The sequence below is a fragment of the Camelina sativa genome, chromosome 14, assembly GCF_000633955.1.
Source record: "Camelina sativa cultivar DH55 chromosome 14, Cs, whole genome shotgun sequence".
In the NCBI taxonomy this organism is placed as follows: domain Eukaryota; kingdom Viridiplantae; phylum Streptophyta; class Magnoliopsida; order Brassicales; family Brassicaceae; genus Camelina; species Camelina sativa.
Window position 1 is genome coordinate 18,414,119 of NC_025698.1, and position 25,741 is coordinate 18,439,859.

General features: G+C 36.4%; 5 protein-coding genes across 9 annotated transcripts; 2 read left to right on the forward strand and 3 right to left on the reverse strand.

Moving 5' to 3' along the window:
• Window positions 2,456-3,800, forward strand: LOC104741909 (probable glucan endo-1,3-beta-glucosidase BG4). Its single transcript, XM_010462834.2, has one exon. It carries the CDS (start codon window positions 2,529-2,531, stop codon window positions 3,564-3,566), a length of 1,038 nt encoding a protein of 345 aa, XP_010461136.1. The 5' UTR covers window positions 2,456-2,528; the 3' UTR covers window positions 3,567-3,800.
• On the forward strand, window positions 6,256-9,684 carry LOC104741910 (transmembrane protein 120 homolog; the record flags this gene model as incomplete). Its single annotated transcript, XM_010462835.2, is given in 10 exon segments — window positions 6,256-6,473; window positions 6,809-6,887; window positions 7,005-7,099; window positions 7,197-7,301; window positions 7,402-7,481; window positions 8,232-8,322; window positions 8,401-8,508; window positions 8,598-8,684; window positions 9,002-9,070; window positions 9,298-9,684. Coding segments are annotated over 10 exon segments (1,044 nt in total). The 3' UTR covers window positions 9,430-9,684.
• On the reverse strand, window positions 10,994-12,671 carry LOC104743748. The gene is made up of 3 exons (XM_010464796.1): window positions 12,642-12,671; window positions 11,646-11,762; window positions 10,994-11,505 (listed from the first exon to the last, which is right to left on the reverse strand). Exons 1-3 carry the CDS (start codon window positions 12,669-12,671, stop codon window positions 11,422-11,424), a joined length of 231 nt encoding a protein of 76 aa, XP_010463098.1. The 3' UTR covers window positions 10,994-11,421.
• On the reverse strand, window positions 13,693-19,386 carry LOC104741911 (trihelix transcription factor GTL1-like). Of its 5 annotated transcripts, none has more exons than XM_019235713.1 (4): window positions 17,427-17,795; window positions 15,706-17,030; window positions 14,080-14,222; window positions 13,693-13,997 (listed from the first exon to the last, which is right to left on the reverse strand). In XM_019235713.1, the coding sequence occupies exons 1-4, from the start codon at window positions 17,705-17,707 to the stop codon at window positions 13,737-13,739; spliced, it is 2,010 nt and encodes a 669-aa protein (XP_019091258.1). In that variant the 5' UTR covers window positions 17,708-17,795; the 3' UTR covers window positions 13,693-13,736. The 5 variants fall into 5 exon arrangements, with proteins under 5 accessions (XP_019091258.1, XP_019091260.1, XP_010461138.1 ...); XM_019235715.1 differs by having other exon boundaries at window positions 13,886-13,993; XM_010462836.2 differs by lacking the exons at window positions 13,693-13,997; window positions 14,080-14,222 and adding exons at window positions 15,185-15,480; window positions 19,098-19,386 and having other exon boundaries at window positions 15,563-17,030; window positions 17,427-17,740.
• LOC104743749 lies at window positions 20,509-24,707 on the reverse strand. The gene is made up of 4 exons (XM_010464797.1): window positions 23,073-24,707; window positions 22,371-22,772; window positions 21,628-22,287; window positions 20,509-21,306 (listed from the first exon to the last, which is right to left on the reverse strand). The coding sequence occupies exons 1-4, from the start codon at window positions 24,705-24,707 to the stop codon at window positions 20,509-20,511; spliced, it is 3,495 nt and encodes a 1,164-aa protein (XP_010463099.1).

Below are 25,741 nucleotides of genomic sequence, written 5' to 3' on the forward strand. Positions count from 1 at the left end.
AAAAAAAAAAAAATCAAACTCTGTCCACATAGTTGGAGAGAAATGTTGGCCTATGATAAATATATGATTTTCACAAAAACATATAACTGTATCTTTCAAAAAATGAACTTCATTTCAGCTTTAAACACACAAAATTGTAATTGGGGAAGAATTTGAATTGTATGTACTGAAAGTTTCAAATCACGATTTTCTAAAAGTTCATTTTTGGGATATCTTGGTAATGTATGTAGCATGACCACAAGTATAATTCTTGGGTTCATCTTGAAGGATGAACCTCTCTTGTTCACCCCCTATTAATTAATCAATCATAATTTATATCATGTACTCTAATTAAACAAACAAAATTAATTAGTCTTATCTAACATAACTTAATAAGTAAAATAATACTAAATACGAATTTAAAGTCATTAACCCTAACATTATTTATAGTTTTAGTTATAAAATCTAAATTCTAACCATTTTTTATAAACTCAAACCGACATATAAATTTGTTTAATTGTAAAATCTAAATTCTAACAACTCTTTTATAAACCAAAATAGACATATTATTTTATTTTTATTGTAAAATCTAAACCTTAATACTTCCAAAATGACATATAGTTTTGTTTAATTGTAAAATCTAAACTCTAATTAACCCCTCTTTTATAAATTCAAACCAACATATAAATTTGTTTAGTTGTAAAATTCAAATCATAATTCTTTTTTATAAACTCGAACTAACATATAATTTCATTTAATTGTAAAATATTAACATTGTCTCTTCTTTTATAAACTAAAACCGACATATGATTTCGTTTAATTATAAAATTTAAACTCTAAAACTCATTTATAAATCCAAACCGATATGTATAATTCCATTCAATTGAAATCATAATCATTTTATATGAATTCAAACCAACATATAACCTTGTTTAGTTATAAAAAAAAAACTCAAACTCTTATTTATAAACCCTAACTGATGTCTACAGATTTTGTTTATCCAATTTGTTTGTTTTTTCAATTTAATTTTAATTTTAATTTTAATTTTAAAGCTAGTATTAAATGACATATTGTTGTATTTTGATTGATTAAGTAAGAACACGTGAATAAACAAATTCGCCCTTTAGGAATAAATCCAAAAAAAAGGGTCAATTTGTGTGATAACCAAAATCACTAATAAAATAGCACCTAATTCAAAAAAATAGGAGAATAGGATGATTGTAGAGTAAAATTACAATTTTATTGTTTTGTGGTAGTGTAGGGCAGTGGTGGCTGGTGGCCGCCAAAGGTGGTGACCGTCAGAGATGGTGGCCATCGAAAATGGTCGGAGGTGGTTGCTGGAAGTGGTGGCCGGAGGTGGTGACCCGAAGTGGTGGCCGGAAGTGGTGAACCAAAGTGGTGGTCAGAGGTGGTGACCGGTATTGATAGCCGGAAGTAGTGGCCAGAAGTAGTGACCGGAGGTGGTAGCCGATAGGTAGTGGTTGGAAATGATGGTAGAGAATGGTAATAGAGAAATAATCTTGTAACTATTATATAAAATACATATTATATCACATTTTTATGGTTAGTATAAGTAATGAATGAATTATTAAAAAAAAATTGTTATACAATGCAATTCCCCATTAAAAATTGTAACGTGTTTCCAATTTTTATTGGTCAGAAAAAAAAAATTGATTCATGTTGTGGTAAGCCTTTAGCTTTAAATAACGTTTTTATCATCTTCAAAACTGTAAAAGTTGGAACTAATCTTGGGATTTCATTAGTTAAGAAAATATAATATATTTTTTTATTGTTTCCTCTTACAACCTATCGGATAACCCCAAAGGGTTCATTGAACTTTTTATTCATCTTAATGCAAATCTTGCATATTGCAAAATATAATACTAGTAGATTATTAACAAGAAGAGAGTATAAAGATTGCTAAAATGAGTAGTTTTAGTTGTATATAACTATTAGGTCGAGTGAATAGCATTTGAAACTGTAACTTCATTAATCAAATTAACGTCTTCTTAATACTTTTATAAACCTTATATTATACGGAGTTGATCAAATATCAACACTTCAAAAATCCAAAATAAAGTATACATGATGAATCAATTATCAATGATTTTGGAAAGTATAAAGAGAACTTGGTCCACCTATATTCAAATTTATTAATCAATTTAATGATTTATGTATATATTCGTAGTCAAATTCACGTACCTTTTAGTTTACTTTGTTACTTGTACAAAAATATGAACAATACATGAATTTATTAATTACGTATATTTAATATATCAATTTACTCAAATTCACGTACTTTCTTGGGTACGTTTTTTCTAGACTGGAAATAGAGCTCAAATTCACTAATTATNAAAAAAAAAAAAAAAAAAAAAAAATACTACAATAAAGACTGGAAATAGATCTCAAATATGTAGCTATAAATATACACCCATATGCAACCTATACTTTGCAACGTAACAAAACAAATAAAGAAGCAAAGTTTGGTTCCTTCCTCTTTTACAGGCGCAAGTACGACCTTTTTGCTATCTCTACACAAAAGTTTCATCATGATCTATTCCTCTAAAAAGCTGTTCTTGTTCTTCCTCTCCTGCATTATAATGATATCCAACTACAACACTAGTGGCTTCTTAACCGCAACAAATAGCGTTGGTTTGAACTACGGCCTCCTCGGAGATAACCTCCCAACTCCGTCCAATGTTCTCAACCTTTACAAGTCCATAGGCATTAAAAAAATCCGAATCTTCGACCCCAGCACAGAGGTTCTTAAAGCCTTACGCGACCACGGCAATATTGAAGTTACTGTTGGCGTTAGGGACCAGGACTTGGCTGCTCTTGCAGCTAGCGAAGAAGCTGTTAAGGGCTGGTTTGTGACCAACATCGAGCCTTACTTAGCCGACGTCAACATTTCGTTCATTACTGTTGGTAATGAAGTCATCCCTGGACCAATCGGTCCGCAAGTGCTTCCGGTCATGCAGTCTCTCACCAACCTCGTCAAGTCAAGGAATCTTCCGATCTCGATAAGCACGGTGGTGGCTATGTCGAATCTCGAGAAATCATACCCACCGTCCACTGGAAAGTTCACGTCCCAGGCGCGAGAACAACTTGTCCCCGTGCTAAAACTGTTGTCTCAAACAAGTACGCCTATCCTCGTCAATATTTACCCTTACTTCCCTTACGCATCCGACCCATCGAACATCCGTCTCGACTATGCTACCTTCAACACTGAGGCCATCGTAGTCCAAGATGGACCATTGGGCTATTCAAACATGTTTGATGCAATCTTCGACGCATTCGTGTGGGCAATGGAGAAGGAAGGCGTGAAAGGTTTACCAATGGTGGTGTCCGAGACCGGATGGCCATCAGCCGGAAATGGGAACCTAACCACACCGGATATCGCGGCTACCTACAATAGAAATTTTGTGAAGCATATAGTAAGCGGAAAAGGGACGCCTAAGAGGCCCAACAAAGGCTTCGACGGGTTTCTATTCGCAACGTTCAACGAAAATCAAAAGCCGGCCGGTACTGAACAGAATTTTGGGTTGTACAATCCTACTGGTATGAAACCCATCTATAAGCTATTTTAAAGTGTGAAAGTTGCTTAGACTTTTCAGTTCACTAATAAGTGAGATTAACACATGTGATAAGCTATTGGCTTCTGTGAGATTGGTGATGAGATCTCGTAGCGGAACTTAATTGACATTAAATTTGGTAGTTAAAACTACTTTCTCCGGTTTTAGTTAATGGATTCCTTCATCCATCATAAGAGTATGCCATTTGTTTCGTATCCGTCTTGTTTGTGCATTTCTTAAATGAATATATTTTTTAATATTTATATATTGTTAAGCAAATCAGTCTCCCAAATTGTTTCAAAAATCAAGGTTTAAATAAATCTTAACAAACTGCATTCGTGTTGAATAATTACAGCGATCTTGATTACACAATGTTCTTTAGCATAATATGATTAAGATTAAATCCTTTTAACTTTGGAAACTCGTGTGAATTAATGTTTCGATATGAATTTAGGGTTGAGCCCCAAATTTGTTTTTGCAAATCTTGACAAATGTTTTTGGAGTTAGTCATCTTTTATAAATCCAAAAAAGTTTTACCTCTTACTAAATAAAATTTAATAGTAATCCTAAATGTCCATGTTAACTATTACACCGACTCCAAGACATACAATTAACTCAAAAACTAACGATGATATCTCATTTTCATGCTAATGTATTCGAACACAAATGTTCTTTACCGATCCAACGAATCTTTACTTTCTTTATTCCACATTGACAATTCGTAATAGCACTTGTTATACAAAAGAGTTTAAAAACTAGTCATGCATTGATGCCATTACGACGGATATACGAACAAAACTTCCTCTCCCTTCAACACGTTTTCTTATTACCAAAACCAATTAACTTCGGTCCCAAACCAAACTACCAAATGCAATTTACCGTTGCTTGTTGTGAACCATTGTGAGTTGTGAAAATCATATATTTTTCTTGAGACTCCATTTTGGATCCATCTCTTCTTCATTTTTTTTTTTTTTTTGCATTTAGGCCTTGTTCGTTTGGTGAACTAGACATAATATCAGGATATAGTATCAAGACAGAGTATTTAGACACAACATCTAGATGATGTTCGTTTGTATTATTGGTTAATGTGTCCATAAATTATATTTGGATGCAATTATGTTTGTTTTGTAAGTTGATATTTCGAAAATAAAATTTTGCGGTTTGCGGGAAAATGCAATTATGTTTGCGGTTTTAGCGAGAAAATAAAATTTTGCATTTTTGCGGGAAAACTTAATTTTGTGAGTTGGCCAAAAAACAAGATTTTGCGGTTTGGGGGGAAAACGAGATTTTGCGGTTTGGGGGAGGCAAACAAGATTTTACGGTTTTGACGGGAAAATAAAATTTTGTAGTTTTAGCGGGAAAATAAGATTTTGTGGTTTTAGCGAGAAAATAAAATTTTGCATTTTTTTGCGGGAAAACGTAATTTTGCGAGTTTGACGGAAAAACGAGATTTTGCAGTTTTGGCGGGAAAACGAGATTTTGCGAGTTTGGCGAGAAAATAAAATTTTACATTTATGCGATTTTGGCGAGAAAACGAGATTTTGCGGTTTTGGCGAGAAAACGAGATTTTGCGGTTTTGGCGGGAACGAGAATTTGTGAGTTTGGCGAGAAAATAAAATTTTGATTTTTTTGCGGAAAAACGTAATTTTGCGTTTTTGACGGGAAAACTTAATTTTGCGATTTTAGCGAGAAAATGAGATTTTGTGTTTTTACCAATTATGGATGAGTTTACCTCATCCAAACTCTCCAAAAAAACTCATCCAAAAATTAAGTTTTTATTTTATGAGTTTTCAAACCTAATCCAGTTCATTTCTTAATTATTACTAAACAAACGATAATAAGCATCTGCGTCTAGATACTACGTTTGTTTCACCAAACGAACAACACCTTATACGTTTAAAAGCTAAGCAAAACACAGCTTTATATCATATTAAAAACTGTTTAAAAATTGCCGACATGAAAAAGGACTATTCTAAAATTAAGTTTTAAGAAAAAAACAAAAACAAAGGATTGTGATGCTTAAGATTGCGACGTGGTAGGGAGTAGGGACTCGATCGGTGAGGGTTTTGTAAGAGCATGAGAAAAAAAGATCCTTGCGATTGACTGATCCGTCCTTACAACTAAGACACACCCAAAAGCTTCTTATTTTTCTTCCAAAACTAAAACTAGTTAACTTCGATTCCAAACTACCAGGAATGCAGACAAGTATTGCTTGTTATCAAAACCATTGTGAGTTGTGACAATCTTATATTTTCTTTGAGACTCCTCCTTCATTTTGAATCCATCTCTTTCTCCATTCTTTCTGCATTTATAGATTTTTTAAAAACTAAGCAAAAAACAAGCTTTTTAGTTTTTATTATATCAAAAACTGTTTAAAAATTGCCGACTTGAAAAGAAAGAAAAAAAAAAAAAAAAGACTATTCTAATTAATTGTAAGTATTATGAAAAATAAACTAAGGGGAAAAACAAAAATAAAGAAAGTGATGCTTAGATTGCGATGTGGTAGGGAAGGACTCGGTGAGGGTTTTGTAAGAGCATTAGAAAGAGATCCGTGCGAGATTGATCCGTCCTTAGTTACAAACTTCTTCTTCTTCATCTTCTTCTTCTTCCTCTCGTCTCTAAAAATCCTTCCTTTATTTCTGGGTCTTCTCGAATTATTTTCAATCTCTCTCATTCACAGACACTTACAAGTCCGATCTCATTCATCTTCGGATCCAAAACACCATGGAGGTTGAAGAAGAAGTGAAACGAATCGTCGAACAAGTTAAAGAGCTTCACGACTCTTCCACCTCCTTCGTATCTTCTTCTTCCCAAGAAGAGCTCTCTCTCCGTAAAAGAGCCTCCGTCGTTGACTCATCAATCCGCCGTCTCCACTCAACCCTTGTCTCCGACAAGCATCTCGATCCCAAACTTTTCGAAAAGGTCAAATTTTTACAAAAACCAATCTCTCTCTCTCTCTCTCTCTCTCTCTCTCTCTCTCTCTCTCTCTCTCTCTCTCTCTCTCTCTCTCTCTCTCTCTCTCTCTCTCTCTCTCTCTCTCTCTCTCTCTCTCTCTCTCTCTCTCTCTCTCTCTCTCTCTCTCTCTCTCTCTCTCTCTCTCTCTCTCTCTCTCTCTCTCTCTCTCTCTCTCTCTCTCTCTCTCTCTCTCTCTCTCTCTCTCTCTCTCTCTCTCTCTCTCTCTCTCTCTCTCTCTCTCTCTCTCTCTCTCTCTCTCTCTCGATTTCTCCGATTCTTAAATTTGTCTTCTTGGGTTACAGCTAGAGGAGGATCTGCAACGTGCTAGATGCATGCTTGCTGATGGAGACACTTCATCGTTTCTTCCCTCCAAACCTCAAGGTTCTGAATCTCTCTCCCTTTTGAGATCAATCAATGATCTAATCTCAGATTCAAGTTTTTTTTTGTGTTGATACAATTGTTAAAAGGATTAGACTTTGTGTCATGTTTGAAAAGCAGGACGCTTTGTAAGAATGTTTTTGGGACCTGTGAATGTTAAAGCTTCACGGAAAGATATACAGCTTAAAGTTAAAGAAGAATACAATAGCTACAGAGTTAGTATTATGCATTTCCCTCATTAATGTGGTTGGTTGGATCTTGCTTTGATGTATGAATCTGGTTAAAATTACTTGTCTTTTTACATGGGAACAGGATAGGACAGCTCTTCTTTTTCTTGTTTTCCCTGCAATTCTTTTGACATTAAGATCTTATGTGTGGGATGGATGTTTGCCTGCATTCCCTGTTCAGCTCTATCAGGTATATATATATATATATATATAATGGTTGAGTTTGTGTTTCAGTTTGAGTTACTTAAGCTATGTTTGTTTCGGATTGACATGTAATCCTCTTTTATCAGGCTTGGCTTCTGTTCCTTTATGCTGGTTTGGTTATGCGAGAGAACATTTTGAGAGCTAATGGGAGTGATATCCGTTCATGGTACTCTAATCCTATTCCTTAACAGTTAGTTATGATTGTTTTGCTATTGGTATCCAGTGTTTTAAATTTGAAATATTCTAGGTTGATGTAATTTTGTTATGCTGCTGAAATTCACATGATGTAACTTTGGGTAGACTAGATCATTATGTTGTGTTTTGCTACACTGTTCTGAGGTTTAAAATTCATTAGGTTTCTCCCTCCTTTGAGAGCAGGGTTCATTTTCTTTTGGACCATTCTCTTTAACCCATGAAAAATTACTATAAACTTTAGGTTGTTAGCGTGACTCAAGAAACTCATCAAATTTATTGTCACTGCCACTCGGTTAATGTTTTGCTACTCGTTGTGTTTTGCTCTTTTTTTGGTACCTCTCTAGGCTTATACTGATCGCACTGCTGGTGAAGGACATTAGAATTTAGTTAATGATAGTAATTGTTGTCTAGGAAATGTAATGCAGAAGGTTTTACACTGTGATTTACCTATAATTTGTCTCCTGTTTGGTATTAATTGGAAATATTGGAGAGCTGTTAAAGAGGTAGCTTACTTTTGTTGTCAGTTAGAGATTGATTCTTTAGATCATTTAGAGAATAGATGAGAAACTTTAGTGGCCTATAAAGGCCTCAGTGGGTAGAGGATTTTGATCTGCAGTGAATCATGTTATGTAGACTGATTTTAGTGTGTATGATCTTATCAACATATATTATCGCGTGTGTTGGAGATGACTTAAACCATTGGACTGATATGCATTTGCAGGTGGCTTTATCATCATTATTTTGCCATGGCAATGGCCCTTGTCAGTCTCACTTGGGAAATCAAAGGTCAACCAAACTGTGTTCAGAAGCAGGTAGTGGTCATTAACTTTATCATATACGCATAGTAAAAGCTACCATGCAAATGTATTGATCGTTCTAAATCTTTGCAGAAAGGAGTGCTTCTTTTCCTCCAATGGGCTATGATGCAAGGTGTTGCGATGCTTCTGCAAAATAGATATCAACGCCAAAGATTATACACTCGCATTGCACTTGGAAAGGTGCCATACTATTTGCATTTTTTCTCTGGCCCGAATCCTATTTGCCACTATAAAATGGCTGTAAAAGTGTGCATTATGGTCGTTTTCAGGCTAAAAGGATGGACGTTGTATGGGGAGAAACAGCTGGAGTAGATGGGCAATTGTTGCTATTATTTCCTATTTTGTTCACTTTACAGGTAACAGTTTTACCCTTAATCAATTTCACATAAGGTTATGCTAGAGCATATTAAAGCTTCATATTTCCTTCACCATAAGACCAGGGTTGTATAGGTTAGCTGGTGGCTGGTAGCTATTATTATATACTTGGAACTTAAATCTCTTTGAAGATATATACTAAGTAAAACCAAACTTCATGATGTCCTCTTAAACTTGTAAGATGGTCGAAACAGTGAAAGATCACCAGTTTAAGGGAAACTTCAGACTCATATTAAGTTCATAAGCTTGTTTATCAGATTGTAGCTAAACATGTTTTTATTCTACTTTGGAAACTCAGGGCTTTGAAGCATATGTGGGACTGCAGTTGCTTAGGACAGTATTTATGGGGGTAGTCGCTGAATGGCAGGTATATATCTATCTTCTGGCAGCATTTGTGTATTATAATATTATTCAATTGGTTTATTCACGCACCAGTCTGACGAAAAACATAAAATAGTGATGTAGACGATACTTGAATTAATATCATCGATATAGGAAACTCTTGTCCCTCTTGTTTCTCACTTCCAACCGAGTAATCCGCATAGTATGGTTTATCACAATGGTTTTCTGATGATAACGTGAATACTGGGGCAGGTATTGGTTTGTGGCATTCTTCTGGTTGTGATGGCCATTGGAAACTTCATAAATACAGTAGAGACATTAATGGTGAAGTCAAGGTTTAAGGCTAAGATGAAGAGAAGTAAAAGCAGAGCAGAACTCGACTAAACTTGCTAACTTATTATATAACTACAGCTTTATAGTCTCCAACTGTGGATCTTTTTCCCCATTATTTGTTTTACTTTCATAAATTTTGTTTTCTTGCGGCAAAAGTGACCTAAGAGTCTGGAAAAAAAAGGGGAGCGCCCTTTCTTTGTGTAAATGGAAGTGGGACTTGATGGATTGAATCGTGTTTTCAACTAACACTTGTTGGGTTTCCAATTATCAGATCCTTAAAAATGGTGTTGAACTTAAATTTGTATCTTTGTCTTTGTTCTTGGTACTTCCTCGTCAAAGGATCAATATATTTTACCTAGAATTTTTGGGCTTATACCAAGTAATCTCCTTGGTCTTTTCTCCATTGTTGATATTCGAACTCGTGACATTGAATACAACTTTTGTAACTTTTTGGGTAGGTAGTAGTACACTTGTGTTGTTCTGAGGATTTACGTGGTTTGGAGAAAAAAGACACAGAACAAAAGAATAGAGAGAATATTATATGGTTTTGTAGACAAGAAAAGATAGACAAAGCCTAATCAAAAAGGAAACTACACATGCATGTGATCAGTTACTTATACAGAGATCTTAATCTTTTGAGTTAATGGTGAGATCACATGTGAAAATGTAGATTACATGTTGGCTTTTTTATAAGGTGACCCTCATTATACGTAATTAAAACAAAAATAAATATAAAGTTGAGAGTCTAATTAATAAAAGAAAACAACAAAGGCACATGGGTAGGACAGGCTCATTGGTGTATTTTATACACAACAACTACATTGTAATATATCTGTATAATTAGATACATATACGTAAATATATACAAATGATTGCACGTTGGGGCAGCTGTGTAAGAAGACACAAAGAGGTGAAAGCAAGTTGGCAATCAAAGTGGTACTTACTCTTTTCTTACCTGTACCCATTTCCTCCATTATTACTCTCTCTATCAAAAAAGATACAGAATCTTTTCTTTTCTTCTTCTTTATTTTTTTTTCATTTTTTTGGGTGTGATCATGCTGTCTCAATCCATGTTTCTATATTCTCTTATATTCAAATATAACCATCTTCTTCTTTTTTTAATACGAATAGATTAAATTTACGGTAAATTCTGAAACAGTTTTCTTGAAAGTATTTAAAGAAAAAACCATAAAAAATATATTAAAAACAAGAAGGATGAACGATGAGTTAACATGAGAGTGGCACGAGTCTTGTCGTTGTAAGTACAAAAGCCTGCACATGCTTTTGATTGTAAGAGCTAAAAAATGAAAAAATAAAGGAGAAAGTTGAAACAAAAGAACAAAACTTTGAGCGACCCTGTTTAACTGATTGTGACACCAAAATGAATAATGGCTTATCGGATTGTATTTGTGGGCGCCGCAAAAAGGATAACAAAAAAAACTTAAAAACACAAAGAGATTCTTCTCTTTTCTCTCTTCTCCTCTCAAAACTATAGGCTTTTGTTGAATGAGTCTTTCTTCTCAGTCAAAATAAAAATATAAAAGCAAAGTGAATAAGCCAATCTCAAATCATCTATCAATTCATATATGTTTCTCTTGTTTATCAAGAAAGAAAATAAAATAAATAAAAAAGGACTCTTTATTCCCCAATTAACCAATCAACAAATGTTTTAAGAAGAAAAAAAGAAAAAAAAAGTGTGAGACTTGCTGATGAATTACAACTCCAAATAATCTAAATGTTTTGTTCATGTGGGTGGGTGGGTGTATGTGTGTGATGAACAATGGTGTTGAAGAAGAAAACAATGAACAAGAGAAGAAACAAACAAGAGAGACAAAAGGGAAAGAATGTGAAAAAAGAATTGTATTCACTGAAAAAAAAAATCAAAGATCGATGAGAGCTTTGATTTTTTTTTTTTTTTTCAGTTTGTGGTGTCAGATGTGTGTTTGTGTGTTTGTGTTTTGGGTTTTTTTGGGTGTTTTTGTTTAGAAACTATGCACACATAAGTACATTTTTTTCTTGAAACAATGGTTCTGTTTTTTTTTTTTACTGAACCATTGTCAAGAAAGGTGGCTCGGTGTGGCCATTGCCTCCTCTGTTTGCAGGGCTCTGAAACGCAATTNTGAGAGTCTAATTAATAAAAGAAAACAACAAAGGCACATGGGTAGGACAGGCTCATTGGTGTATTTTATACACAACAACTACATTGTAATATATCTGTATAATTAGATACATATACGTANGATCTTTTTCCCCATTATTTGTTTTACTTTCATAAATTTTGTTTTCTTGCGGCAAAAGTGACCTAAGAGTCTGGAAAAAAAAGNGTTATAATTGTGAGACTCTTCAATCTTTTCATACTCACCTATCATTGACTCTTGTTGCTGCTGCNCAATCAACAAATGTTTTAAGAAGAAAAAAAGAAAAAAAAAAGTGTGAGACTTGCTGATGAGTTACAACTCCAAATAATCTAAAAGACTAGAGCTTTTGTTCATGTGGGTGTGTGTGTGTGATGAACAATGTTGTTGAAGAAGGAAAACAATGAACAAGAGAAGAAACAAACAAGAGAGACAAAAGGGAAAGAATGTGAAAAAGAATTGTATTCACTGNTGAACTTAAATTTGTATCTTTGTCTTTGTTCTTGGTACTTCCTCGTCAAAGGATCAATATATTTTACCTAGAATTTTTGGGCTTATACCAAGTAATCTCCTTGGTCTTTTCTCCATTGTTGATATTCGAACTCGTGACATTGAATACAACTTTTGTAACTTTTTGGGTAGGTAGTAGTACACTTGTGTTGTTCTGAGGATTTACGTGGTTTGGAGAAAAAAGACACAGAACAAAAGAATAGAGAGAATATTATATGGTTTTGTAGACAAGAAAAGATAGACAAAGCCTAATCAAAAAGGAAACTACACATGCATGTGATCAGTTACTTATACAGAGATCTTAATCTTTTGAGTTAATGGTGAGATCACATGTGAAAATGTAGATTACATGTTGGCTTTTTTATAAGGTGACCCTCATTATACGTAATTAAAACAAAAATAAATATAAAGTTGAGAGTCTAATTAATAAAAGAAAACAACAAAGGCACATGGGTAGGACAGGCTCATTGGTGTATTTTATACACAACAACTACATTGTAATATATCTGTATAATTAGATACATATACGTAAATATATACAAATGATTGCACGTTGGGGCAGCTGTGTAAGAAGACACAAAGAGGTGAAAGCAAGTTGGCAATCAAAGTGGTACTTACTCTTTTCTTACCTGTACCCATTTCCTCCATTATTACTCTCTCTATCAAAAAAGATACAGAATCTTTTCTTTTCTTCTTCTTTATTTTTTTTTCATTTTTTTGGGTGTGATCATGCTGTCTCAATCCATGTTTCTATATTCTCTTATATTCAAATATAACCATCTTCTTCTTTTTTTAATACGAATAGATTAAATTTACGGTAAATTCTGAAACAGTTTTCTTGAAAGTATTTAAAGAAAAAACCATAAAAAATATATTAAAAACAAGAAGGATGAACGATGAGTTAACATGAGAGTGGCACGAGTCTTGTCGTTGTAAGTACAAAAGCCTGCACATGCTTTTGATTGTAAGAGCTAAAAAATGAAAAAATAAAGGAGAAAGTTGAAACAAAAGAACAAAACTTTGAGCGACCCTGTTTAACTGATTGTGACACCAAAATGAATAATGGCTTATCGGATTGTATTTGTGGGCGCCGCAAAAAGGATAACAAAAAAAACTTAAAAACACAAAGAGATTCTTCTCTTTTCTCTCTTCTCCTCTCAAAACTATAGGCTTTTGTTGAATGAGTCTTTCTTCTCAGTCAAAATAAAAATATAAAAGCAAAGTGAATAAGCCAATCTCAAATCATCTATCAATTCATATATGTTTCTCTTGTTTATCAAGAAAGAAAAAAAAATAAACAAAAAGACTCTTTATTCCCCAATTAACCAATCAACAAATGTTTTAAGAAGAAAAAAAGAAAAAAAAAAGTGTGAGACTTGCTGATGAGTTACAACTCCAAATAATCTAAAAGACTAGAGCTTTTGTTCATGTGGGTGTGTGTGTGTGATGAACAATGTTGTTGAAGAAGGAAAACAATGAACAAGAGAAGAAACAAACAAGAGAGACAAAAGGGAAAGAATGTGAAAAAGAATTGTATTCACTGAAAAAAAATCAAAGATCGATGAGACCTTTTGATTTTTTTTTTTTTTTCAGTTTGTGGTGTCAGATGTGTGTTTGTGTGTTTGTGTTTTGGGTTTTTTGGGTGTTTTTGCTTAGAAACTATGCACACATAAGTACATTTTTTTCTTGAAACAATGGTTCTGTTTTTTTTTTTTACTGAACCATTGTCAAGAAAGGTGGCTCGGTGTGGCCATTGCCTCCTCTGTTTGCAGGGCTCTGAAACGCAATTTCGAAAGCCGCGGACTTCTCATCCTCGTCTAGTTCTTCTTCATCCATCTCCTCTTCTTCTTCCTCCATGTTGTTATAATTGTGAGACTCTTCAATCTTTTCATACTCACCTATCATTGACTCTTGTTGCTGCTGCTGTTGTTGTTGTTGTTGTTGCATCAGCTCTCTCATCACAAGGTCTTCTGGCTTCAATTCCAACAAATCATATTTCAGTTATCAAAGAACACAAACCAAATCACATTTTGAGAAAGAAAAGCAAAGTTTATACCTTTTCTGTTCCTTGTGGACTTTCCTCTATAGGCTCCAACTCCTCACTTGAAGCAGCTGACCCATGAGGTTGAACGTTAACAACTCCTTCTTGAGGCGGTTTCACCGCAGAGACCGGACTCTGCTTTTGTTCCTGAGGTAAACCAGAAGAAGTGCTTGTNTGTCTCAATCCATGTTTCTATATTCTCTTATATTCAAATATAACCATCTTCTTCTTTTTTTAATACGAATAGATTAAATTTACGGTAAATTCTGAAACAGTTTTCTTGAAAGTATTTAAAGAAAAAACCATAAAAAATATATTAAAAACAAGAAGGATGAACGATGAGTTAACATGAGAGTGGCACGAGTCTTGTCGTTGTAAGTACAAAAGCCTGCACATGCTTTTGATTGTAAGAGCTAAAAAATGAAAAAATAAAGGAGAAAGTTGAAACAAAAGAACAAAACTTTGAGCGACCCTGTTTAACTGATTGTGACACCAAAATGAATAATGGCTTATCGGATTGTATTTGTGGGCGCCGCAAAAAGGATAACAAAAAAAACTTAAAAACACAAAGAGATTCTTCTCTTTTCTCTCTTCTCCTCTCAAAACTATAGGCTTTTGTTGAATGAGTCTTTCTTCTCAGTCAAAATAAAAATATAAAAGCAAAGTGAATAAGCCAATCTCAAATCATCTATCAATTCATATATGTTTCTCTTGTTTATCAAGAAAGAAAAAAAAATAAACAAAAAGACTCTTTATTCCCCAATTAACCAATCAACAAATGTTTTAAGAAGAAAAAAAGAAAAAAAAAAGTGTGAGACTTGCTGATGAGTTACAACTCCAAATAATCTAAAAGACTAGAGCTTTTGTTCATGTGGGTGTGTGTGTGTGATGAACAATGTTGTTGAAGAAGGAAAACAATGAACAAGAGAAGAAACAAACAAGAGAGACAAAAGGGAAAGAATGTGAAAAAGAATTGTATTCACTGAAAAAAAATCAAAGATCGATGAGACCTTTTGATTTTTTTTTTTTTTTCAGTTTGTGGTGTCAGATGTGTGTTTGTGTGTTTGTGTTTTGGGTTTTTTGGGTGTTTTTGCTTAGAAACTATGCACACATAAGTACATTTTTTTCTTGAAACAATGGTTCTGTTTTTTTTTTTTACTGAACCATTGTCAAGAAAGGTGGCTCGGTGTGGCCATTGCCTCCTCTGTTTGCAGGGCTCTGAAACGCAATTTCGAAAGCCGCGGACTTCTCATCCTCGTCTAGTTCTTCTTCATCCATCTCCTCTTCTTCTTCCTCCATGTTGTTATAATTGTGAGACTCTTCAATCTTTTCATACTCACCTATCATTGACTCTTGTTGCTGCTGCTGTTGTTGTTGTTGTTGTTGCATCAGCTCTCTCATCACAAGGTCTTCTGGCTTCAATTCCAACAAATCATATTTCAGTTATCAAAGAACACAAACCAAATCACATTTTGAGAAAGAAAAGCAAAGTTTATACCTTTTCTGTTCCTTGTGGACTTTCCTCTATAGGCTCCAACTCCTCACTTGAAGCAGCTGACCCATGAGGTTGAACGTTAACAACTCCTTCTTGAGGCGGTTTCACCGCAGAGACCGGACTCTGCTTTTGTTCCTGAGGTAAACCAGAAGAAGTGCTTGTACCGCCTCCACCACCGAGTACCTTGTTGCGGTAAAGAAGATCGAGACGGTGAAAGTAAGGACACGTCTTAGCATCTTGAGGACGTTTCTTGTTGCTTTCTTTAACTTTCTTGTAGTACTTGTTAATGTTTTCCCATTTCTCTTTACATCTCTTTGCGTTTCTGTTGTATCCCATTCTCTTCATTGAAGTAGAGATCTCTTCCCATAGAAGTCCTTTAGGGACATTATCTTGATACCTTGGTTCCATTCCACTTCTCAAGTTTATAAGCGCTAGTATCTCCGCCTTTGGCCATCTTGACGATGAAGGTAATGATGATTGTTCCGAGCTCACCATCATCTCTTGTTGTTGCTGTTGTTGTTGTTGTTGTTGTTGTTTCTGTTCTGGTTGATGAGGAAGATGAGGAAGAATCTGTTGTTGCGGAATCGCCATTATTGGTTGTTGTAATTGAGACTGAGCTGTTGATAATGGTGGTTCTTGAGCACGTTTAGCGGCTGGGGGCGGTTGAGGCGGTTGATGGGGCGGTTGAGGCGTTTGAGATGATAAGGAAGGAGGTAACTGAATAGTGTGGCCAGTAATTTTCTGAATCAATGAAATGATTGCGGCGTCACGAGAAGCAGAGGCGGCTCGTTCTTGAGACATGACCTCATGCTCTCGAGCTAACCGAGACATTTGCTGACGTTTCCAAGCTTCTTCACGATCAAGACGTTCTTGTTCTCTCTTCTCAAGCGCTTCCAAGAAACTCCTTTGCATAGCCGCTTGCTTCTGCATCACTTGTCTAACCAAACCTTCGAATAGTTCCATCATCTTACCTCCTCCGTGATTCCCACGTTTGCGTTTGCGGCTACTTGAACCGGCAATGTTAGCTTGATCCACGCCCATATCGTCCTCCTCATCATCATCAGACCCCATTCCTGAAGCCGTGGATGAGCTATGAGACGAAAAAGCAACTCCCGGAAAGGTCGGAGCCATTGGAGGAGGCTGTGGAGTAGGAGTAAAAGTGACAGTATGCGTTTGAGGCGGTTGCGTTTGCGGTTGAGAGAATACGGGAAATGGAGAAGAAGAAGAAGTAGGCATGAGAATGGGATTAGCAACAGAGAGAGGAGTGACGTCGAGGGACGATGAAGGAGGATGAGAAGGAGGAGGAGTAGGAGTAGTGTTGAGAGCTTCAAGCTGAGAGAAGAACTTGTAAGCTTTACCATCATGACGACCACCACGAGTTTCTTTAGTGCGTTTGTAATATTTCTGAACGTTTTCAAATTTCTCTTTACATTTCTTTGCACTTCGTTTGTAACCTAACTCCAATAGCTTCCTGTTCAATACATTAAAAATAAAAATTCAGATTCTGTGTTAATTTTTTTTGGGTTGTCGATATTAGCTGGTAAAAAAAAAAAACAAAATTTATGTTTACTGTTCGATCGGATTTTTTTTTTTTTTTAAAAGAGTCTTGGGATTTACAAAATCGAAAACGTCCCAGAAACTCATGAGAGCCAACTCTGTAATAAACAAACAGTTCTTTAAATTTTTCTTTTCTTGGGGATGGTGAAGATGCTTTGATCTCGAATATATTATTATTTTATATACCAAACACCCAAAAAAAGAAAATTATACTAAAAAAGAAAAAAAAAACACATGCAAATGGATCTTTATTCTGCAAGAAACACCATTGATGAACAAGAAATGTAATGGAGCTAAGAGAAAGAGAGACCTGGAAACATGTTCCCAAAGAGGAGCTTTGAGAGTAGCATCACGAAAAGTAGAATCCATATCGGATCGGATCCGAAGAAGAGCAAGTGTTTCTTCTCTCGGCCATCGATTTCCCGATGAAGAAGACGCACTTCCTCCTCCACCACCACCTCCTCCACCGTCATCTGCGGCAGCGGCTGAGAATCTCATAAGCTCTTCTAAGTTAGCAGGAGGTCTTGAACTAATCGGTGAAGCTTCCTCCACCACTTCATTACCACCTCCACCTCCTCCTACTTGCTCCATATCTCTAGATTTCACCAATCTTGATGGTCTCACCAATCTTTTTTCTTTCTCTCTTTCTTCTCTAGCTAGAGCTCTCACAGTTTGGTTTAATATCNGATTCTGTGTTAATTTTTTTTGGGTTGTCGATATTAGCTGGTAAAAAAAAAAAACAAAATTTATGTTTACTGTTCGATCGGATTTTTTTTTTTTTTTAAAAGAGTCTTGGGATTTACAAAATCGAAAACGTCCCAGAAACTCATGAGAGCCAACTCTGTAATAAACAAACAGTTCTTTAAATTTTTCTTTTCTTGGGGATGGTGAAGATGCTTTGATCTCGAATATATTATTATTTTATATACCAAACACCCAAAAAAAGAAAATTATACTAAAAAAGAAAAAAAAAACACATGCAAATGGATCTTTATTCTGCAAGAAACACCATTGATGAACAAGAAATGTAATGGAGCTAAGAGAAAGAGAGACCTGGAAACATGTTCCCAAAGAGGAGCTTTGAGAGTAGCATCACGAAAAGTAGAATCCATATCGGATCGGATCCGAAGAAGAGCAAGTGTTTCTTCTCTCGGCCATCGATTTCCCGATGAAGAAGACGCACTTCCTCCTCCACCACCACCTCCTCCACCGTCATCTGCGGCAGCGGCTGAGAATCTCATAAGCTCTTCTAAGTTAGCAGGAGGTCTTGAACTAATCGGTGAAGCTTCCTCCACCACTTCATTACCACCTCCACCTCCTCCTACTTGCTCCATATCTCTAGATTTCACCAATCTTGATGGTCTCACCAATCTTTTTTCTTTCTCTCTTTCTTCTCTAGCTAGAGCTCTCACAGTTTGGTTTAATATCTCTAGCTAGATAAAACCATTGATGATGAAATAAGAAGAAAGAGAAGCAAAGCTAAGCAGCCTTTTTTTTTTATATATAACTGCAAGTAGCTAGGGTATGCAGAAAGAGAGAGAGAGAGAGAGAGAGAGATGATGAGGATTACGAGGATGATGATGATAGATAGAGAGAAAGAGAATGAAAGCAAAGGAAGAAGTAAATAAAGCTGAAGCCCTCTTCTAACTTTGCAGCAAATTATTGTTAAACCCACTTTTCTTCACTCTCTCCCTTTTTCTTTATTTATTTGTTTTTTCTTTTTTTCATTATTCTTATTATTATTGTTTAGAAAAAATNCTTCTCTCGGCCATCGATTTCCCGATGAAGAAGACGCACTTCCTCCTCCACCACCACCTCCTCCACCGTCATCTGCGGCAGCGGCTGAGAATCTCATAAGCTCTTCTAAGTTAGCAGGAGGTCTTGAACTAATCGGTGAAGCTTCCTCCACCACTTCATTACCACCTCCACCTCCTCCTACTTGCTCCATATCTCTAGATTTCACCAATCTTGATGGTCTCACCAATCTTTTTTCTTTCTCTCTTTCTTCTCTAGCTAGAGCTCTCACAGTTTGGTTTAATATCTCTAGCTAGATAAAACCATTGATGATGAAATAAGAAGAAAGAGAAGCAAAGCTAAGCAGCCTTTTTTTTTTATATATAACTGCAAGTAGCTAGGGTATGCAGAAAGAGAGAGAGAGAGAGAGAGAGAGATGATGAGGATTACGAGGATGATGATGATAGATAGAGAGAAAGAGAATGAAAGCAAAGGAAGAAGTAAATAAAGCTGAAGCCCTCTTCTAACTTTGCAGCAAATTATTGTTAAACCCACTTTTCTTCACTCTCTCCCTTTTTCTTTATTTATTTGTTTTTTCTTTTTTTCATTATTCTTATTATTATTGTTTAGAAAAAATGTCCACATATTTTTATTATTACATTAAATTAAAATCCAATTTTGTTGTGTATTATTATTATTTATAGAAGGAATGCTTTAAAAGTTAAACTTGGATCCGCAAACATCTCATTGCCAGTGATCTGATTCATTTTTATTTTTTTGGGGGGTTAATTTTTCTTTTTTTTATTTGGCAAAAAAAAAAAATATAATAAACACAAAATCATGTGCCTCCCATGTTGTTGTCCTCTCCCACCATCATGTCTAAGGTGTCCACGTGGCGTTGTCTAATTGGTAGGGTATGTGACAATCAGATTTTTAGGGGAAGAGGGAAGGACAAAATTGGAATTTAAATAGTTTTTTTTACCCGATTTGAGCTGGACCAGCCTTGACATCTTCCCCCCCCCCCTCTACTCTTCTGTCCTCTCCAGTTCAACAGTCTCTCTTTTTCATTTTGTGTAATATATACACAGTTATAGAAACAGAACTAACAATAGGAATGCCAAAAAAAAAAAAAAGATAATAGTAATGGAAAACTATAGTAAATTCAATTCAGTATCAATAACTTTGTAGCTGAGTAAATTTGGTAAAAGCCTAGCTGAATAATGCAAATTATGAAAACGGTTACATAAAGGATATTATAACAGATAGACTAGCAATTTTATATTCGGATGGTCCAGACTTGTCGAATCGATAACTTTAAATATGATTAGTAATTCTGCAATATTTTTGTATAGGATATATCACTTTGATAAATATAAACCATAAAAGATGTTGTTAAAATAATATTTTCATTTTTTTTGTATCGTTATTTTGAACCAAATTTAACTATTTTGTATTGTTTATCTATTTTTTTAGCATTAAAAATGTATAATTAGATATCAAACCAACTTAACTTTATTAATTCACAAAATAGAGTATTTATATAAGAGACTCTTCACAAACGATAGATTCGAGACCACGAGAATATCGGACCACAAGGCCTTATCAATAGAAGAAGATAAATACGATACAAGATACAACTTTATCCGCAATACTCCCCCTCACGGTGGAGTGTGCATGTCACGAACGCCCAATATGGATAGAATGTAATGAAACTGGTCACGACCAAGTGCTTTCGTGAAAATGTCGGCGAGCTGCTCAGTCGTACGAACGTGTTGTGTAGTAATAATGTCGTCACGAACTGCATCACGAACAACATGACAATCGTTTTCGATATGCTTAGTGCGTTCATGAAAAACGGAATTAGTAGCAATATGAATGGCGGCTTTACTATCGCAAAACAAATGAGGGGGCGCAGCCTGGTCGATGCCTAATTCTTTTAACAACTTACGAAGCCACTTGATCTCCTTAAGAGCTACAGACATAGCCCTATACTCGGCTTCTGCGGAATAATGTGAAACAGTCTTCTGCTTTTTAGTCTTCCATGAAACTGGAGAACCACCAAGCAAGACAACATATGCACTAAGCGATCGTCGTGTAAGCGGACAAGAACTCCAATCCGAATCACAATAAACATCAATAGTCAAATCCGGTGAGGACTGAAGCAAAATGCCATGTCCAGGAGAGCCAGCTAAGTAACGTACCACACGCAATGCTGCCTCCAAATGAGCCTCTCGTGGAGTTTGCATAAACTGGGCCAAGACATGAACAAAGTAACTTAACTCAGGTCGGGTATGTAACAAGTACAGAAAACGACCAACAAGACGTCGATACGACTTAGGATTCGTGAGCAGCAGACCATCATCAGTAGCAAGCTGATGATTTTGTTCAACAGGGGTATACGCAGGACGAGAACCAAGGTTGCCATGATCCGCAACAATGTCAAGGGCGTACTTACGCTATGACAAGAAGAAACCATCAGGTCCACGACTAACTTCGAGACCAAGAAAATACTTTAGCTTGCCCAAGTCTTTCATGGAAAAACAACGACTGAGATAATCTTTAAACTTTTGAAGCATGTAACCATCATTACCACAAATGATCAGATCATCAACATAGATCAAAACACGAAGCTCTATATTCTTCCGGTTATATGAGAAGAGAGAATAATCATCATACGACTGGAAGAAACCAAACCGCAAAAGAGAGTCAGACAACTTCTTGAACCAACAGGGAGGAGCCTGTTTCAAACCATATAAGGACTTGCGAAGACGCCAAACCTTGTCAGGATGTGAATGACGAAAACCCGGTGGAAGCTTCATATAGACCTCTTCATCAAGATCCCTATGAAGAAATGCATTATGCACATCCATCTGATAAACCTCCCAATTCTTTGCAGCAACAAGACGGAGGAGTGTACGAACTGTCGTCATACGAACAACCGGAGCAAAAGTCTCTTTGTAATCCTCCCCCTCAACCTGATTGTTACCAAGAGCAACAAGCCTTGCCTTGTAACGTTCCACAATACCATCGGCATTATACTTTGTCTCGTAAATCCACTGACAGCCAATCGTCACTTTGTTAGGAGGAAGATCAACGAGCTCCCCTGTTTTATTTTGTTCCAATGCCTCAATCTTGTTAGACATAGCATTATTCCAGACTTTGATCTTAACGGCTTCTTTAAAGTGTTTAGGCTCGTCATGAGCAGTGATGGCCGCAAGAAAAACACGATGAGCTGGAGAGAAATCATCATCAGAGACAAAATCTTTGAAAGGAGATAGAGAAGTACCTGGAACCGTAGCCGAAAACTGTGACGAGAAGGCAGGAAGAGCGTTGGACGATGGTGTGTAATTAACATTATAGAGGACATAATCGCTAAGCCGTACAGAAGGCGTCTTAGAGCGTTGACTTTGACGTTGGAGAGGGAGAGCCGGCACAGCCTGTAATACAGCGGGTAAACCAGATCCGCAGGAGGTGAAGGTACAATAGCAATAGCAGGAGATGATTCAACAGCCGGAACTACCGACTCCGAAACAACCGGAACAGAGGAGAGAGAAGAAGAACCATCATTAACATTGGCAACCGCCGGTGGAGAACTCTCAGTACCAGACTCCGGCACAGGAGAAACAACAGAACTCCCCCTTACATTCGAAGGAGAAACAATCCAATCATCATCACCAAAAGTCAGAGAAGGAGACGCCGAAGGTAAAGACGAGGAGGAAACAAGATTCACATAGGGAAAAACATCTTCTTGAAAAATCACATCCCGCGACACAAGAAACTCATTTCTCTCGATATCAAACACCTTCCAACCTTTTTTTCCAGAAGAATAGCCAACAAAAACGCACAAACGACTTCGCTGGCCAAACTTGTCTTTGTCTCGTGTAAGACAGTGAACATAACATGCAGAACCAAAAACACGAATCTGGTCATAGGAAGGTTTGCAACCATGAAGTAACTCAAAGGGACTGCGACCAGAATGTATAGAAGACGATGTACGGTTAATTAACTATGCAGCAGTGAGGATAGCCTCACCCCAAAACTTGACTGGTAAATTTGCTTGAAACAACAAAGCCCTAGCAACATTGAGTATGTGCCGATGCTTCCGTTCTACGCGTCCATTCTGCTGAGGCGTACCAACACACGATGTCTGATGAACAATTCCATTGGCACAAAAGTGAGAAGAGTGACACAAGAATTATGTCCCATTATCAGTTCGAGCTACCTTGACAGCTTTACCAAATTGTTTTTCCGTATATTGCAAGAAATTTGTAAGAACTCCACGTACTTCAGACTTCTCAAGTAAAAGAAATGTCCAAACTGCTCGAGAGAAATCGTCAACAACAGTCAAAAAATAAATCGCACCACAAGAGGAGGAAACTCGATACGGACCCCAAACGTCACAATGGATCATTGAAAAGCAATCAGTTGTTTTATTAAGACTATCTGGAAAAACAGCTCTCGTTTGTTTGGCTCTAAAACACACGTCATAAGACGTAGAGTCAACAGAAGACGAGGAGCGGGAAAACAAGGGTAAAGCCGAAAGAACAGAAAAACTAGGGTGTCCTAAATGCTGATGCCACAAAGCAGGATCAGAAGCCGCACTTGCCATATGAATCGTTGTTGTAGCCACATCCGTAAGATAATACACACCATCACGTTCTTGCAAAACACAGATTGTGTCAGAAAATGTGGCAAGACACTTTGTTTGTTTCAAAATCTTAGAAACAGAGATCAATGTACAGTTGAGTGAAGGCACAAAGAGGACATTTGTCAACTTGACATTATGTGAGAGTGGAAAAGCTCCCATGCTTATAGCAAAGGCCTTGCTACCATCAGCAAACCCAACTGGACCCGGTGGAATAGGAACCACATCGGTTAATAAAGAGAGAGTCCCTGTCATGTGGTGGGACGCTCCAGTATCCAAAATAACATTGCCAAATTTAGGCTTACCAGACAACTTGTCGGGATTCTCACTAGTAGCAGTGCCTTTGATGGAATTTTCTTGCAAAAGCTGAGCAAAAGCCTTCAACTGTTCCTGTATAAACTCAGGAAAAATAGACGGGTTGGAGCTAGTAGCATGTGCAACAAGAGCATGACCACGTCCATGACCACCGACATTGGAAGAAGATCCGCGACCTCTTCCTCGTCCGCCAGAGCCACGACCAGCAGTGCTCTTCTTAGCCCTCTCCGTCCACCAATCCGGAAACCCAACGAGCTGCCAACAATCTCGTTTCTGATGACCACTCCGACCACAATGAGAACAAGAACGAGATTTACCCATGATAGAGTTTGTTGTACCGCCACTGGAAGTATCAGAACGAGCCAAAAACCCAACTGCTTCTTCTCGTTGTTCACGAAGACGAGTGGAAGACAACCGTTGTTCCTCTTGTATGACTCTGCTATACACTTCACCAAGAGAAGGAAGAGGATCCATGGCAATGAGAGTAGCACAAAGACCCCCAAATCTGGATTCATCAAGTCCCAAAACAAATTGGTGAATCTTCTCTTCCTCTCTTTCTTTCACAGGTGCACATGTAGCTCCACATGTGCACAAACCACACGAACACACTGTGAGAGGTTTGTAAATTTGGTATTCCTCCCACAAAGTGGACAACTTGCCGTAGTAATCAACGACTGTTTGTCCCTCTTGTCGACAAGCACTGAGCTGACTCTTGAGTTGATGAACACAAACCTTGTTCCCAACTGAAAAACGCTGCTTCAAGTCCAACCAAAGTTGATGAGCGTTCGCGATAAAGGTTACTGTCGATTTCACCTTTGATTCAATCGAAGTCTTGATCCAACCGACGACAATTCTCCAAATTGGGATCGTCACCAGCTGGTTTAGGAATCGACCCATTGATGAAACCAAGCTTACGTTTGGCTTGGAGTGCGTTCAACATCTCCGTTGCCCATTCGTTATAATTTTCACCGTTTAAAAACACCGACGAGATCATGGAACCAAGATTGTCGGAGCTGGACAAGGTGTAAGGAGACACCACCGGAGTCACCGACTGTGGAGAATCATCCTTCTTTGTTGCAGAAGAACTATCTTCTACGAAAGACATGTTTACTTGTCACGCAAGAAACAAATTTTGAACGAAGAACAAGAAAAAATCGAAATTATCGATTAAAAGGAAAAAACTTTTTGGAGAAATTTTTGTGATCTTTGTTCCGATACCATGTAGAATTAGATATCAAACCAACTTAATTTTATTAATTCACAAATTAGAGCATTTATACAAGAGACTCTCTACAAACGATAGACTCGAGACCACGAGAATATCAAACTACAAGGCCTTATCAATAGAAGAAGATAAATACAATACAAGGCAACTTTATCCGGAATAAAAAAACTTATACTTATTGATCAAAACCTCCTATGACATATACGTTAGTTTCCTTTGATTGTATCTAAATACTTGAGATTTTTATAATTTGTTAAAACAGGAAAATAAAAAGCCAATGGTCAAGCCAAACCCACTACAAACACTATCATCATCTTATGTCCTTTTACAACATTTTTTTTTTTACTGAATTTGCAGCGGATTTAACATAGAATAGTTGATTTTGTCTAGGTAACAAAGCCAGGGGAGACTCATTTGTATACCAAAATTTTAGTAAGTGTTCTCTGGATGTTGGCATATAATCAAAAACGTTGGTTTGCAAAACTTTTTAAAAATAAATAAATGAGATGTCAGACTTAAATGTTTTTGAACCTACTGTGCTTTGTTTTCTTTTCTAATTGGTGTCTACATATAACATAATTAGAAAAAGTTGAGTCCTTTGGATTTTTAAGATGAAACTATGGTATGTTCATTTTCTTTTATTACATTTTCTTTTATGTTCATCTTGATATATCAAAATAAAAGTCAAGATGATGATATTTGTTTT